The sequence below is a fragment of the Phycomyces blakesleeanus genome (assembly GCF_001638985.1).
Source record: "Phycomyces blakesleeanus NRRL 1555(-) unplaced genomic scaffold PHYBLscaffold_20, whole genome shotgun sequence".
Classification (NCBI taxonomy): Eukaryota; Fungi; Mucoromycota; class Mucoromycetes; order Mucorales; family Phycomycetaceae; genus Phycomyces; species Phycomyces blakesleeanus.
Window position 1 is genome coordinate 617,327 of NW_017265153.1, and position 16,700 is coordinate 634,026.

A 16,700-nucleotide genomic window follows, 5' to 3' on the forward strand; every position below is an offset into this window, starting at 1 on the left:
GTGAGACAAAGGATTTATTAAGGAAAGTTGGGGGTTCGTTTGAGTAACCAAAAAATGACTTCACAGAAATTACGCAAAAAAATTGATGTTGAGAAGAAGAAAACAGAAGGTTCAAATAATAATTATAATAATAATAAAGAAGTAGCATCATTTTATTCATCAAAAAGAATATTATTGAAAATGAACCAGTAGGAACCGAACTTGCTCAAATTTACAATGTAAAATGGGTTGCGGAAAATGTGTAAATCTAACTTACAAACGAGATTCATGTTAGCAACATCAGAATGCTCACCTGTCATTACAGCCTTGGCATAGTTATTGTTTCTGTCATTATCCGTACGAGGAACAATGCTAAGAAACTTAACAACAGAGCCTGAGACAAGTCCTATACGAGGGCGAGAGATTGGATCATCTTTAAAAACAAACGCGCCAAAACTGTTGTTTTGGACGGCGTCATCTTCAATATCTCCAGTGTTGTTGTTGTCCTTTAGCTCTCTCGAGCCGCCAAAGAAGGTGTAATAGAACAAAGATTCATTGTTGTCCTTAATGAACCTCTCTATTCCAGTTCCAGACTTCTCTTGGTTGCCAGAGCTATTAATCCACGACCCGCCGTCAATTACATGTTGCAATGCTACCTGCTTTGCAAACTTTAGGCAAACATCCCTGGAAGTGTTTTGGCGATTTGTATGAAACAGATGTTCGCGAATGTGCTTATTGAACTGTTCGCCCTTTTCTGTTTCATAATTGAGGGCTGGGCCAAAACGAATTATATCTTCCTTGAGATGTGTCAAGTAATGAACTTTCGGCTTGGTGCAATATGCCTTGTGGAGCTCGTTCTTGGTTCCTTTATTGTAGTCAAATAATGCTCTGATCAAGCGCTTCACTGCATTATCTACTCTGATAATATAGTTATCAAAGTCTGATGTCACCTGACGAACGAATACCAGAGAACACAATCGGCCAAGTTCAACAAAGCATGGTATTACAAGGTCTAGCTCATGATTTCCAGAGAATTCTGTAATTAGAATTACAGGAAGTATTTGAAGCAGAACCTTGAAATCTCTACTGAGGAATGAACTACTATGTCTCAAGTTTCGGGTGAACTTTCTTGATAGACCAGTTGATCGCGTGTAATCTGTCAAGAATTCTGAAAGTCTTGCTATTGTGGCTGTGTCATTCTTAAGCACGACCTTAACCAAGTCAATTACCATATACTTTGCAACACCAAGAAGTATCGTGTGGAGGATTTCCACTGGTGTATCCTTTTCTGGATCAAACGACTGCAATTCTAATAAGCAGCCAGTTGAACGATCTCTAAAGCTTATCTCATTTGCAGGCGTGTTCATTCCAATTTTCGGAGCATTTGGGATCTCAGTGTCTCTGCCAGGTGACGAGTTTGCAAGAACATAGTGCTCTCGAGTTCGTCTCTCATGGCACTCACAGAAGTAGGACAAGTCCTTCACAAAGTCTTTTGCACGTCTAAGTTCGATGTAGCATCTTCTGCAAGGAAATGTGGTGGCCGGCCCAAGCAATCCGCAAAGTTCCGAATGACATGGCGTGTCAGCCTCAATCCAAAGGATGGGAGCAACAACCAGAACATACTCATTGTCTTCAGCGGAGAACATTTTTACACCTTTCTCGAGTTTCTTAAAGTCATCAATGATTGCTGGCAGAAGAGACATACCATTTGTACCATCTTTCTTAGGGATTGTAGAAAGAAACTAGATGTTTGCTATCGAATTTCGATCCTTAAAAGGCAAGGCAGCGCATCTCATTAACCAGCTTTCAAATGGATTGTACTGCTTTGAACGATTGCCGGAAGTGTCGTCTGTAAAAAGGATGATTGAAACAATCCTAACTTTGTAAAACACTGCATCGCGATCTACATTACCGGGCAAAACAGAAAGAGGCATAGACTTCTTCATTGGATGAACTCCAAAAAGAAGAAAGTCATGAGCAGGACTCAATCTGGTAAGGCTACTTGAGATACTGTAGTAGTGATCTCTTTCAACAGGAGTGGTGTCAACGTGAGAGATCTGCTCTACTCTAAGATCGGTAACAGCAACCTCAACGCCATAGCATACAATCGAAATCGCTCTGACCAGATACCCTCTCGCAAAAATGTTTTTATTTGCCATGTGGAACAATTCAACCAAAAAGCGGATGCTGCAATCGTTTGTCTTCAAGTAAACGATGTTTCCAAACCAGACATCTATACCATTTACAGTGTGCATAGGCTGCTGAAAGAGATGGTGGGTTCTCCACTTTTCACCTTGTTCCAAACAGATCGATTGGTTTGGGGTACGATCGGGCATGGACAAGATCAACTTGGATTTCTTTGGGTTTGCCATAAGAAATCTCAAGTGATCAGACAGAAGGTTAATGTGGGCGAATGCGTTCCCGTTTGATCCAGGTACTGATATTCTTTGTGAAGGAAAGACAGGCATCTTGGACTTCTTTCTTGCCTGATAATTTAAAAGAGCATCCAAACGAGGTAACTTAAATGTTCTTCTTATGGGAGTTTCTTGCTGGATCTTAATGATCAAGTTCATTGCAAGCAGTATCTTCTTCAACATTCGCTGGGAGATCATGTCGTTATCCCCATCGATAAAAGCAAAAAGGATCATGGTTTGAAGATCGCGAAAAGGATAACAGCTTGTAGGGTCATTTACAGCGCCAATTGTCTCAAAGACTTCTTCCGGGATCTCAGAGTCATCATCGGTCATTGATACCTCATCAGAAGCAGCAGCAGAAGAAAACATGTCAGAGAACGCGTTGAAAACTGGATTACTGTTCATTTCAATATCAAAGAAATTATCGACAATATCGTTTTCCTCGTCTACAATGTTGTCTTCTTCATCCCCGATACTGGAGGAGTCATCTTCGTCACTCGAGTAATCAAATGCATTAGCATCCAGAATAGTGTTCTCGACTATCAATTTGGCCTGCTCGGGTTCGTCGAGTACAGTATTGGTTGCCATTTAATTACTTATATGGTGAACCTTCAAATGCCTTTTCAATAACCAAGGCTTTTCGAACTCTTTTTCGCATTCAGAGCAGGTAAAAACACCTGAATTGATGCTAAAGTTAAGTTCGCCTTGCCTTTTAGGGGGGCAAGTCTTAACAATTTTATATGTTTTGTGGTATTTCAGGTACGAAACAATAGAAAAATAAAATATTTGATAATAGAGATGTATAGAAATACTTTGAGACTGTATATAAGTTGTCTTTATTCATAAATAAAAAGTGTCCCTTCTTATAAGAAAACACAATCTGCTCTTGTCATTACGTCTTAGTTTCTTAAGGCTTTCTTCCTTTACTATATTTGGTTATTAGAGTGTATTTACTGCTTAACTAGTGTCGGTGTTACAATTATGACATCAAGTCATAAATCGTACTTCTTTAGCTCTTAGCTATTCTTTTCTCTTTTATACTAGAGCTTTAGGACTTCCTACTAAATTAGCTCCATATCGATCTGACACAGTTTACCCGGCAGTATGATATAATTATCTTAACAATCTTTAAGATATTATCTACAGTACTAACTGTAATAATTATTGGGCTGATTACTTAATCGTTTATATATATTTTATACTGACAAGATGATAGCTACTACGCTATCCCAATATGAATATGTTCTTATATGTGATAAATCCAACATCCGAGTGTCTGGATCACCACATGTTTCTTGTCTTGTATTCTTTTGCATAATAGTAAATTGATTGTAAAAACAAAGGGGGGAAAATGACTTTGCGAAAATAATTGAATTTATAAAATGTGGAAAGATCGATATTTAATGTCAGCGGACCAATTAGAATTTTTTTTACTTCTTTTCTTTTAAGAAAATATCGCGTGTTTTTGTCTTCTTTTTCATTTTACTTTTCCACAAAATATTTATTATTTGCATGAGCTTTCATTTGTAAGATATTCCAGTATGCTTATAATATTTATAGAAGCAGAATTTTGCTTAAAGACCGTAAGCTCAAAGGTATTTATGCTATCAAAGTTTTTTATGTCATTGTGTTTATTAATCATACAATTCTAGTTTATAAATTAGTTTTTCATCATCTCGGTAAATCAATAAAGAGGTAATAACTACATGTTCCTCTTACAAAGCAACAGAAGACTAACTATTTACTTCTCACTTGCAGAGATTTGGCTGCCTTTTATTGCAAATGCCTTAATAGAGTCAAAGGTAAAATTCTGTTAAATATATATAACTAAGTTTAATTACTAATTATTAGTTCTTCTGCTTTAGCTTTTCTCGAAATTCAAATCTTTATGCTCTTTGGGTTTATTGGAATATCTGGCACCGGGTCTCTTGGATTAGCTAGACATAGTAGTTTGCAGCAAACCGATCGCGTAATTTACAGGCATAAGTACAAACAGTTATACTACTAGTGTTTCTAGTGGTATGGATATACTGGTGTGCTACTGCCTGTGGATTTTATGGTCCAGTCTAGCTTTTTTTAGCCTAATTTTTTTCGAAAATAAAAAATAAATTTTTTACAACCCAAAATTATTTGAAACAAATTAAAAATTTGAACCATTTTTGAAATTGTGCAGTACATTTTTTAATCGAAATCTATTGGCCGAGAGTAGTCCCCCCATCCCCCCACTTTTCAGTCCCCCAAAAAAATGAATTTCCTGTTATGGGCAAAATTCGCCCCGTATACAAGAATCCTTTTAAGGAACAAGATTACACAAAAAAATCTGCTGTGGTGTACCCAATGCGCACTCTATTTAAACTCGGTACCAATAGATGATAATTACTCCGATGGTGCACCCTCACCAGAGCAGTATGTCAATACCCACTTACCTCTTTTGGTGGAAGAATCTCTTTTTGAAACAGAGGAGTATACCTCAGAGTATGAGTCTGAATATGAGTCGTCGGATGAATTTGAGCAAGAAGAACAGAACAGAGAGCAAGAACAGGGTAAATATTAAAAATAAACTATGATTGAAGAAAAAAGGTTTGAATTAAAGAAACAAAAAATTAATATTATTTTATGATAACTTACAGAGTCTACAGAAAACCCTCCAGAGAATATTTGGCATCGAGTAATTGCGGTTTTCACTGTGATATTTATTTCTAGCTTCATTGTGGATGAAGGCGCAGTAATTTTGATTACATTCATAAATACAATCCTCGAACATTATGGAGAGGATTTCCGACTTCCCACAAGCATTCCGGGTTTGAGGAAAATGACAGGATACAATGACTTGACAAACAGCGTATCAAAATATGTAGCATGCAGTAATTGTCACACATTATACGATTACAGCAACAACACACATACATCCTGCAATTTCAAAAGAGTTGGTAGTAAGACGCATTGTAAGAATGATCTCTACAAGTCTAGTATGAAGAACGCCATGATTCCAAAGTGCACATTTGTTTATAACTCGTTGACAACTACCTTGAAAAAAATGTTTACACGTCCTTCTTTTGAGAGTATGATCAACAGATGGAATCGTGAACCAAAAGTCGACGGTACTTTATTCGATGTATATGATGGAAAGATGTGGAACGAATTAGTGGATGAGGATGGTGTCCAGTTTGTTTCGAAGGAACGATCATTACTATTGACACTGAACATTGATTGGTTTCAACCATTTGATGGAGTAACATATTCTTGTGGTGCGATATACCTGACAATTAACAATCTGCCGAGAGAAGAGCAGAACAAGGCAGAAAATGTCATTCTTGTTGGATTGATGCCTGGACCTAAAGAAGCAAGCACCGACGAGATCAATAACTATTTGCGTCCTCTTGTTGATGAACTTATGCTATTGTATAAAGGTATCACAATTGATACATATAACTGCTCAGGTGCTCTGGTGCGTGCTGCTCTGTTGATGGTTGCATGCGACATCCCTGCTGCAAGAAAGACGTGTGGGTTTACATCTCACAACAGCACATGTGCATGCTACAAATGCAATCGTCAGTTTGCTCGTGTTGATGGGACCACTGCTGTAAACTATTTTGGGCTTAAGTTTTCGGAATGGGTAGGCCGCACAAAAGAAGAAAATCGCAGACATGCAAACCTGTTGAAGAATGCAAAGACATTGACAGAGAGAAAGCGATTGGAGATTGAGAATGGTGTTCGTTGGTCTGAGCTTCATCGACTTGTGTACTTTGAGCTAGTGCGTGCAACCATTATCGATCCCATGCACAACCTTTTTCTCGGGACTGCAAAACGAATGATGGATATTTGGATTGCAAACAATTTGCTTGATGACAAAGATTTTGTAGAGATGCAGGAAGAGGCTAATAGAATGGTACTCCCTGTAGGGTATACGACTCTGAAGATAAAGATTGGAAAGAAATTTCCGTTTATGAAGGCAGATGAGTGGAAATCATGGTGCCTGATATACTCTCCTGTTCTGCTTAAGACACGCCTGCGAGATGATCTGCTTGGCAATTGGATCCATTTTGTCGATGCATGCAGAGAATTGACGAAGCCAAGTATCACCAAAAATGGGATCAAAAAAGCTCACGAAAGTTTGGAGGAGTTCTGTGTTGGTTGTGAAGACTTTTATAAACCAGATGTATTCACGCAAAACATGCATCTCCATCTCCATCTAAAAGAAACAATTGAAGACTTTGGGCCAATTTACGGATTTTGGCTATTTAGCTTTGAGCGCTATAATGGTGTATTGAAAGGGTTTGAGACAAACCAGAAGAGTGGGTTCGAGAATACCTACATGAAAAGATTTCTTGAGAGTTCTTACAATGGTGACTTTTGTCAAGCGCATCTCAGAAATGTTACCAGCCCTTTACTCCTCTCTCTCTTTCTCAAGCTGTCTGGTCATAAAATCTATAATCCTGCACTTTCGCCACATCCTTTGATACCATCATTCTTTCACTTGCCAACGTTCCTACAATCCGCTGAAAAGCCTTCAAAGCAAACATTTGGCAACAAACCTCTACCTCTTTCCGCTCTACCATTGTGTTTGAAGCCACCAACAACAATGAGAAAATCCGAGTATGATTGTCTGCTCGATTTCTATAAAATTGAGTATGACGATGATTCTCTTTGCAGTGCCAAGACAACAATCAGGAATTGTTGGTTTGTGAATGACCGAATCCAGAAGATTTCGTCCATCAATCTTCTTGGACAAGTTTACACAGGTGGAGAAGGCTTGGTCGTGAGAGGATCGCATATATAAGCGAAATTTATTGAAAAAAGTGGAGACTCTGAGGAAAGATATGCTGGTCGTATTAAGTACTTGTTCTTGCACGATTTTACACCAAACCTCACGCACACCAACCTTTCCCCTTGTCACAACCCCCAACACGTATTTGTCTTCGTTGAGTGGTACAAAATTCCTCGCCATCAACCTAGAATCAAGCAGGGCATCGAGTTGTATGAGCCAGAATTTCTGAAGTATGACTACGACAACATTCTGCCTGTCCACCGCATCTTGTCGCCAATTGCAATTGGAAGTCATGTGTCTGGTAGCGGTGCAGCAAAAGTCATTGTTATTCCTCTGCCAAGAAAGCTGTACGCTTAATAAAATACTCTATCTTTTTTTTAAAATAATAATAATAATATAAAACATAGTTCATAGACATAAAAAGAGATGTGATAAAGAGTGCAACTAAAAAGACAGAAATTTTATTATACGCGTTTTGACCACGTAGGCATTTTTGTGACCAAGCCACGAGGAATTGTCTCGTGTACTAACACATGACTCCGCGACTTCAACTGCGTTGCTCTTTTTCCCAAGTCATCTCTGGTGAGCTCATCAAAAAAGTCAAACACGGTATTCAACTATAAATGTATATATACATCAGGAATCAAACAACAGAAAAACCATTTTATATAAAACATTACCTCATCACTACGCCAATCAGGACGAGATGCAACAACAGAAGTATCGGTTTCTGTCTCATCACCAGACATTGCATCTCTGTAAAAAACGCCATTATAATCCCGATTAAACTTTTCAGTGATGGCATCCTTATGCTTTGTGTACATTCTTTTTCTCCTTTTATTAAGCTACGATATATATAATATTTTAAGTATACTTGTCAAAATTGAATTATTATAAATAGAAATGCTTACAGCAGTCTTTCTATTTCCTCTTCTGTTTGAGGTAGTGTTTGTCTGTCTGTCTTCTTCAGTAAGCTTACTAGCAGCCAAGTGATTGTAATAGCTGTTTACAATTATACCACATAGCTCTTTTGGTGGTACCATGGCTGCTACAGGTTGACGACGAATGTAAAGCATCAAATCACTTGCAAGATTCTTGTTAAACTTGTCAGACAAACCAACATTGACATCCCAAGTTGGTTTATCATCATTCTCTCTGATCAACTCCAAATCATCTGTCTTAAGATTAATATCTCTTAACCGCCCCTGAATAATACTCTATTAAAGGTATATTGATGTTAGATTTAAAGGGAGATTGTTTTTATAATTTTAGTATTTGAGCTTACTGAGATCTTTGGGTGACTTGAGCTGCTTATGATGTCCTGAGGATCCATATCAGGATCCAGAACGGCTTGCATGCCAGTCGATTGAGCACCCACCTGGCATTGTACTGTTCAAATAGTCAGTCTATTGGAAAACAATATAGTTTGTGTTTAATTACCTTTCAATTCACTAACATCGGAACTAACGGCTGTCATTTTGTCATTGAGTGTAGTGAGAAGACTGACTACATCATTAAACTCTGACACTGGAATTGACATATTTTCTGGTCTAGGAGCAATCATTGGATTTGACGATTCTATACACCCAGTGTTGACTGCGTTGATCAATGGCCTAGATGTTGATCCATTGGTACGTGCGTTCTGGTTGATGTTAGTTCTTGGAGCCATTATCTGTATTTTTATATAATAAAATAATAAGTTTCTGGTATATATTGCTTGATATTTCTATTTTAATAAATTTTTAAGAGAGTACTTTACACGTAAAGAATTGTAGAGTAATTGAGTGATTAAACAATTATGTTAATGATTAAGCGAGCAAGTTGAGCAAGTGTATGAGTGTGTAAATACTTCTTTATTTAAATGATCGAGGAGATCAAAATATATTATTTTAAAAAAAATTGAGCTAGAAAACAACTTCTTTAGGTATATAGTAAGTAACAATTGTTTTATGAAACATATAAAGCTATAATTAGTAGACAATTTTTTTTTCAAAGTAAGAGAAACAGTCTAATAACTTTTTCAGGGTCTACGGTTTTTTCAAACACTGTTTTTTATTTTCCCACCTTTTTCTGTTTTTCTCTACTCTTTAATAATATTAATAAAAATAACACTCTTTTAATCCTACTATGTTTCACTTTAGGCACCCTTAATATATACATATGATGCAGGTGTCTTTCATTATACAAGAGGTACTTTACTATTAAATATATCATTATTTTACTAACTATAAATTACTTTAAATAGCCATTACATATATTTCTCTGATATAACCGGTGCAGACAAAAAAAAACACAAAAACATATTGGTGGCATGTACATATATATCTATATCAACATCTTCTTCCCAGTATTAAAAACAATATCTAACATCTACTTTAAATATAGCTCACCCTTGATTTACATATGGTCAGTAAAAACAAATCATTTAAAGAATATAAGGGTACGTGTTATTCATTTTATTATTGTGTTGTTTTTATTTTGTTTTGTTTTTTTATATCAGCATTCTCACTCTCCTTTTTTATAGTTGAAATGGTTCTTCACATTCTTATATGACCAGTACTCAAGAACAAGACATGTTCCTTTAGTAAATATGTATGTATATGTTTTATATTCCTTTCTTTGTAATATATACTTGAATGATGCATCGGCTCATAGCTTTTGATAATATAAATCTGTGTTTTATTCCATTATTAACAAATTATTCTAACAGTATGTAAGTATCTTTCTACTCTCTTTAATCAAATAGCTTCAGTAAGCATATATACTCACTATCCGAGTTTATTAATTCAAAAAATTCTGAAACAAAATTTATAAGAAGTACAATATAATAGATTAGTGTATTAAATAGTAATACTATATAGAATCCTTATTATTGCCAAAAAAAAGGCTTTTTTTATCCAATATAAAAACAAATAAAAAAATCATTTTTCAAAACGGAACAATATCCAATTGAGAGACTCGTGCTTAGCATTTGCACCTGTGAGAATTTTTTCTTCGATTCATTTAGCCAATAAACACTAAAGAAGTGCCCTGTTATTATGCCTGTTATTACAAAAACAAGGCCTACATCAAATTACAGGTGTAATCAGCAGTAGATAATACATTGTTCTGCATTTGGAATAGTCTATATAATTGATCCCCGAGAACAGTTGATACACAGACATTATACCTAAACTCCCGGTTTTTATTTTTGGAATAAGATAATATTCAATTATTTTTGACACTTTATTCAATAACTTGTCAACTATGATTTCCTTAATATTTACGAGTAATTCATTTTTATGTGACAAAATATCCCGATAATCAAAACCTATTATTATAATAATTCCCAATGGTTTTTGCAGTGGTGAGTACTATTTCTATTACACATCTCTTTGAATTCTTACTAAATCATAATCTTGCTAGACTTCAAAGGCGATGCAAAGATGAGATTACAGAACCAAATCTTATCAGCAGAGCAATGATATTTGTCCAGATACATAATCGACTTTTTTGCAATAGAAACATTAGGTATGAACTAAATATATATATTAAAACAGTACACTGTCTATGCCCCATATTCTAATTATTTCTTTACTTCTCTTAAGTAAGCTTTTAATGATAGCTAGTAGATATACACTCAGTATAAAAGGTATTTTCTGCTTAAATAAACATTCTGTAAATTGTTATATTAATATGCTTTCTTATTTATTAGCTTTCTCATACCTGTAAAAGCTGCTTTCATTAAGAAATGACTTGTAGCTTATAAAATACTTAGTAGAATTATTTCTTTTTTTGAAACAAAATAAAATATATTCTTTTTGAGCCCAAAAAATAATTTACAATGTTTGCACACCCCCCCCCCCCAATTCTACTATTTGAAGAAGACCCCCCTTGAAACTTGTCTGAGTTTCCTAAAAAGGAAACCCTTATCAACACTTTTTTTTTTCTTTTTCATTGTTAAGATTAAAAAAACTTCAGTGAGTGTATAGTGGTCTTCTCCAGCATATGTGCCAAATTATTTAAGAATGGAAAAAAAGTGAATAATTGCAAATTTAGCTATTAAATTACTTTATGTAGTAGGTTTTATGACAAAATTTTCACTTTGTTCTAAAAACGTAATTTGGCTCTAAACATTTGCCAGCCTTAAAAGGGCTTGCTAAATAAATTTTAAATGTCCCAAAGAAGATTTGACGTTATTTTAGAGACCATTTTAACACCATATTTGGCTTACTAAAAAAACCCCACAATTTTTTGCTCTTAGATTTAAACATGTGCACTTGAAAATGTCTCCTTGAACCAAATATCTATATGTTTTCTTATATTTTTTCTCTGAGCAATACTTGTATTCTGTAAAGCTGATAATAAACTCTGATATAAAGCACTTATCTTTATTTGTTTAAGTATCTAAATATAATGCATTTAATGAACATATCATATTCAGGTCTTTGTGTATGTATAATTAAGTATATAAGCAAATTCCAAAATCATATCTTTGAAAGTAAAATTCTTTGCCTGTAGTTATATAAGTAGTAACATCTTTTTGTATTCTTGTCTTTACAATCTTATCTTCTATTTAAAAACTTCTCAACGTAACAAACATGAACCCTGCTGGATATGAGACACACGTCTTTCACATTGATGTAACAAGCAATGTAAATCTTAGGGGACAGGGTGTTACACAAGCTTATAGTGAGTAATCTGGCAGATAATTAGAGGCGTGACTACTTTTAACTTGTCCAGCAGACATCCATCATTTCTGTGTGTAACACCCTGTCCCCCAAAAACCAGTCACCCCCCTGTCCCCATCCAGTATAATCACTTGTCTTTATTCACTAAGAAAAATCATGCAAAAGTGGAAGAACATTTGTCCGTAACTTTTTATTTTCATTTTTATTTATTTTTAAAAAATTCATAACTCGTTCAAAAAAATAGATAGAAATATGAGAGTAAGATGGTTGGTTTTGTTGATTTTTTCTGCATAAAGTGAGTATTTGTCTGTTTTGTAATATTTTTTGAATCACGTTTAATGAGTGAATTACAAAAGTTCTGTACATTTCATTTGTGAAAGATTGAACAAAAAAACAACAATTTGAAAACATTAGTAAAAATCACTTGCAAGTGCTTTATATCAATAGAAAATAGTAAAAAAAACATTTCAGTAAAAGTTTTAGACCATATTATTATGTAGAAAAGATATTTATTAGCAAAAACAATCTATCTTGAATGGTTAAAAACATGAAAAAAGTGTATATTTTGCTTGTTTATTCAACCAAAACATAATAAATTAACTTCAAATTTTGGATATAGAGATGTACATATTTTTTCAGCAATACGGCAAAATATCCAAGCTTTAGCATTCGAATTAAAACAGAAATCTATCAAAAGCTATGCGTCGTTTCTGTTTTACATCTTTTATGATAAAATCCACGTCTGTGATTGGATGAAAATCTTAATCAGATTGCTTATAAATGCACAGACTTTGTACTCCAAAAAATAAAAGCCAATTATATAGTCTTCCAATTAGTTGGATGCCAATAATATTCGTATCTGGGTTTTACATGTAATATTAAAATTAAAAACAGACTGGATGCAATTGTGTTTGTTAAAAAATTAAAGAAAAAAATAGGAGTAAAGTATATTAAAAGATAGATAGATAAGTTATATGTGGTGATCCAGACACTCAGATGTTGGATTTATCACATATAAGAACATATTCATATTGGAATAGCGTAGTAGCTATCATCTTGTCAGTATAAAATATATATAAACGATTAAGTAATCAGCCCAATAATTATTACAGTTAGTACTGTAGATAATATCTTAAAGATTGTTAAGATAATTATATCATACTGCCGGGTAAACTGTGTCAGATCGATATGGAGCTAATTTAGTAGGAAGTCCTAAAGCTCTAGTATAAAAGAGAAAAGAATAGCTAAGAGCTAAAGAAATATGATTTATGACTTGATGTCATAATTGTAACACCGACACTAGTTAAGCAGTAAATACACTCTAATAACCAAATATAGTAAAGGAAGAAAGCCTTAAGAAACTAAGACGTAATGACAAGAGCAGATTGTGTTTTCTTATAAAAAGGGACACTTTTTATTTATGAATAAAAAAAACTGATATACAGTCTCAAAGTATTTCTATACATCTCTATTATCAAATATTTTATTTTTCTATTGTTTTGTACCTGAAATACCACATTATATATGTGTGAGGTCAATAATATCGGAAGAATTTATGGGAGAATTTGTAGGAGAGTTAGTGGCAGTAGTAGTAATTGTAATAGTTGTAGTAGTGGAGGATAAAAGATAAGACTTGTTCTTTGGGAACTGACCCCAATGATTCCAACTTGTGAAAAGCAGTCAATGATACTCCCTTTACAGATAGCATCAAAATACAGTGCATTTACCTCAGGCCAGGACCGATGTACATGAGGCTTCACTTTAATTGTTGTCCAGTGACACCCATGTACATGGTGCAAGAACATTGGCAATGGCTTTCTTTTGAGAGGCTTCCAATCATGGAGGGGAAGGAAAGTTACAGGCAAGACACTCCGATCGTCCGAGTACATACAAACAGGCTCGTTATAGGTGTCAGCTATTATCTGAGCACAGTCTGATGCAGAGAACCACATAGAGGAAGGGCAAGATGGGATATTTTCCCCAAGAGCAGGGTCAATCTCAGAGCCAAAGGCAATGACCTCTGTCACTTCGGCAACATCCATGCCAAAGTTGTGCTCGTAAAGTTTACTGTGGGTTGCCATCGTAGCCAACATCTTCTTCTTCACCAAAGGAAACTGATCCTCTCCACCCTCTTTCAGGTGTGCAAATACACAGAAACCGCACCAACCATCGGACTTGGGGTTAAACGTCAACGAAATGGCGGCTTGGTCGATTTGAGCAGGCAGAGCAAAGTCATGCACATTTTTGTTTTGTTTTTTTGGACTAGGCAAATCGTACCAGTAGTCGTCTTAGAGATGTTTAGGTGTTTTAATTCCAGAGGAATATTTTTCAGCTAAGAAGAAACAAAAAACAATGTAACATTTAGCATTTAATTTTAGTAAAATATCTTATCGGTTACCTTCTTCGAGAGGCTCTTGCTTTTTAGCGAAATTAGTTGTTTTAGCTATAGAGAAAACATGCAATGTGTGAGTAAACCATACAAAATATTTTGTGATTCATTTATAAGTTATCAAAAATTATCTTCTTCGAGAGGCTCTTGTTTTTCAGCGAATTGGGTTTCTTTTTTTATTTCTTTTATGACTAGAAATAGTAAGCATTAGATATTACATTGGAATTTCACAAAAAAAACAATTATAAATTACTTTTTTTGAGAGGCTCTTCCTCTAAGAACTCCTTCATCACTTCTTTAAGTCCTTCTTTCAAAATACTTCTGATATCATTCTAAAGAAATAAAGAATAAATATGTATTAGATTATGAAATCATGTTTGTGTATGTTGCATGCTTACTTTGTTCTATTGCACAAGGAGATGTCTGTGCTTGTGATAGACAAAGTCCTTTGGGAGAGCAGTTTTCCTTTTGACGTGCTTAGGTCTTCCAGGAGCTTTGACCTCACTTGCCAAAGGAAATACAACATTTGGATGGTCAATTATTTCACCAGCATTGTCAACAAGTTCATCAACTATTGCCATAAGATTCTGGACTTGTTGATTCCCTTCACACTGATGAAACAATTGTTCAAGCTTTGTTATACATTTCACCCACAGGGCAGGCTTATCAACATCAATTTTCTGTAGAGAAACGTCACATTCCAGTTGCTTCAAACGTTCACCCAAAGAAGAAGACAGAATCCATCTTTCAGGAATGTCTGATAATAGCAACATACGATCTCTTGGCAGATCATGGCGACAATGAAGACCAAATACCACTTTTACTCTGCAATTGCAAAGCTCACCAGGTACAACCTCTTCTAGAAGCTCAGCACGGATGGTGATCAAACCAATTCTGGAGACGTGGTGAATCAATTCACAGAGGCGAGGTTCATGGTATATTCTGGCATCTGTGATAGTTGCCTCATTCAACTCAAGGTCCTGATAGTCGCCCTTGAACTGGAGAAGATAGGAGCAAATTTGCTCAAATGAAGAGTTCAATGACTGAAGAGCCGAGATTTTTCTTTTCAGAGCATTATGGCCACTCTCGACACGTTGTGTTGTCACACAGTCAAAATGTTTCAATTGACTAGTGAGGTAGCCAGCCCACTTTTCCTTGCACAGCATCCACTCATCTTCAAAGCACTTTTCTAGAGTTATTTTTTCTACAACCTTTGTAGAATCATCATCATTGTCTTCTAGCTGCTCTTTACTTTGGAAATCTTTCCGAGATGACAGCGATTTGAAAAGCTCAAGATTTTCATCAAAGACATTGCGTTTATCTCCAAAGATCATTTTGTTGACTAAATGTGTGCACAACTCTTTTTCTTTTCCTGGCTTCATTGTTTTTTTTTTGCCATTTTGGCAATGTTGTTGATCATATGCCAACCACATAGAAGCTTCTTGGCCAAGGGAAACTCGGAATCAAGCGCATTCATCAATATTTTACATTTGTCTGTAACAAATATAGGGGCTTTATCAACCCCCTCCAAAACAATTGCTTTCAGAGACTTCACAAACCAAACATAGCTCTTCTCTGTCTCATCGGCTACCCATGCAAAGGCCACAGAAAAGCTCTTCAACCTTTCTCCACCTAGGTTACTGACACCCTCTATGCAAACCAATGGCATCTTCGCACAGTTTGTCTTGTATGTAGCATCTACAATAAAGACATCGGGGAAACGTTGAGCTCTCTTGATCATTATATCGTTCGTAAAAAATATATGAGTTAGTCTATTTCTCTCATTAAACTCGTAGAGAACGGAGAATCCCTTTGCTTCCATTGTTCTGATGAGCTCAGTAGCGCCATGGGCAGACTCCTCATCACCACGAGTAGCACTGTACTTGAGATTGTTGATATCGCTGATCCTCAGCTTTCTCATTCCTGTCACCTTGTCACTTGTTGCCTTCTGAACATCACGGGACTTGGCATGATTCTCCAACATTGTCTTTGCAATAGTGGCATCTTCAGCAGTCAAAAGAGACATTCTTCCTTGGTGAGAAGAAGCCAAATTCTCAGGGGTGATAGGGTGGTTGTGGCAATGTTCGTTTTCCCCATAGGCGGGCAAAGGAAGATATATTTTGCTCTTCTTCTTATAAGAAAATCTTAAGAGATAGGGGCATCCAGTAAGAGAAGAGTTGGGCATCTTCTTTCTTTTCTCATCACTTATATTGCGCTTGTCACGATAAACACCAGCCTTTGAACAAGCAATGTGCAGAATAGGGAATTTTCCGCCCTTAATCTTAATAGTGAAGTTATTAGAAAGGGCATAATTGTTTACGGCTTGAAGAACACTTTGCTTGTCAGGATAACCATTCTTGGGGAATGAGAGAGTTGTTTTAAGCGAGTACATCTTCTCAATAGAGGTATTGAAGTTGGTGTTCATATTTAATAAAAGAGCACTGTAGTTATATAAGTATTTTTATTGATTCATGTACGCA

General features: G+C 35.5%; 5 protein-coding genes across 5 annotated transcripts; 1 reads left to right on the forward strand and 4 right to left on the reverse strand.

Moving 5' to 3' along the window:
* Positions 1–152: 152 nt before the first annotated feature.
* On the reverse strand, positions 153–1,682 carry PHYBLDRAFT_149097 (hypothetical protein; the record flags this gene model as incomplete). Its single annotated transcript, XM_018432215.1, has 1 exon — positions 153–1,682. The coding sequence occupies one exon, from the start codon at positions 1,680–1,682 to the stop codon at positions 153–155; it is 1,530 nt and encodes a 509-aa protein (XP_018287957.1).
* A 39-nt stretch (positions 1,683–1,721) lies between these two features.
* On the reverse strand, positions 1,722–2,981 carry PHYBLDRAFT_70423 (hypothetical protein; the record flags this gene model as incomplete). The annotated part of the gene is made up of 1 exon (XM_018442280.1): positions 1,722–2,981. One exon carries the CDS (start codon positions 2,979–2,981, stop codon positions 1,722–1,724), a length of 1,260 nt encoding a protein of 419 aa, XP_018287958.1.
* A 1,657-nt stretch (positions 2,982–4,638) lies between these two features.
* Positions 4,639–7,518, forward strand: PHYBLDRAFT_171942 (hypothetical protein; the record flags this gene model as incomplete). Its single annotated transcript, XM_018436691.1, has 4 exons — positions 4,639–4,936; positions 5,024–5,455; positions 6,149–7,073; positions 7,194–7,518. 4 exons carry the CDS (start codon positions 4,639–4,641, stop codon positions 7,516–7,518), a joined length of 1,980 nt encoding a protein of 659 aa, XP_018287959.1.
* Positions 7,519–7,625: 107 nt separating this feature from the next.
* PHYBLDRAFT_171943 (hypothetical protein) lies at positions 7,626–8,830 on the reverse strand (the record flags this gene model as incomplete). Its single annotated transcript, XM_018436692.1, has 5 exons — positions 7,626–7,778; positions 7,842–8,006; positions 8,073–8,378; positions 8,447–8,550; positions 8,602–8,830. The coding sequence occupies 5 exons, from the start codon at positions 8,828–8,830 to the stop codon at positions 7,626–7,628; spliced, it is 957 nt and encodes a 318-aa protein (XP_018287960.1).
* Positions 8,831–13,407: 4,577 nt separating this feature from the next.
* Positions 13,408–15,554, reverse strand: PHYBLDRAFT_149101 (hypothetical protein; the record flags this gene model as incomplete). Its single annotated transcript, XM_018432216.1, has 5 exons — positions 13,408–13,497; positions 13,559–14,118; positions 14,230–14,274; positions 14,474–14,552; positions 14,634–15,554. 5 exons carry the CDS (start codon positions 15,552–15,554, stop codon positions 13,408–13,410), a joined length of 1,695 nt encoding a protein of 564 aa, XP_018287961.1.
* Between the last annotated feature and the right edge of the window lie 1,146 nt (positions 15,555–16,700).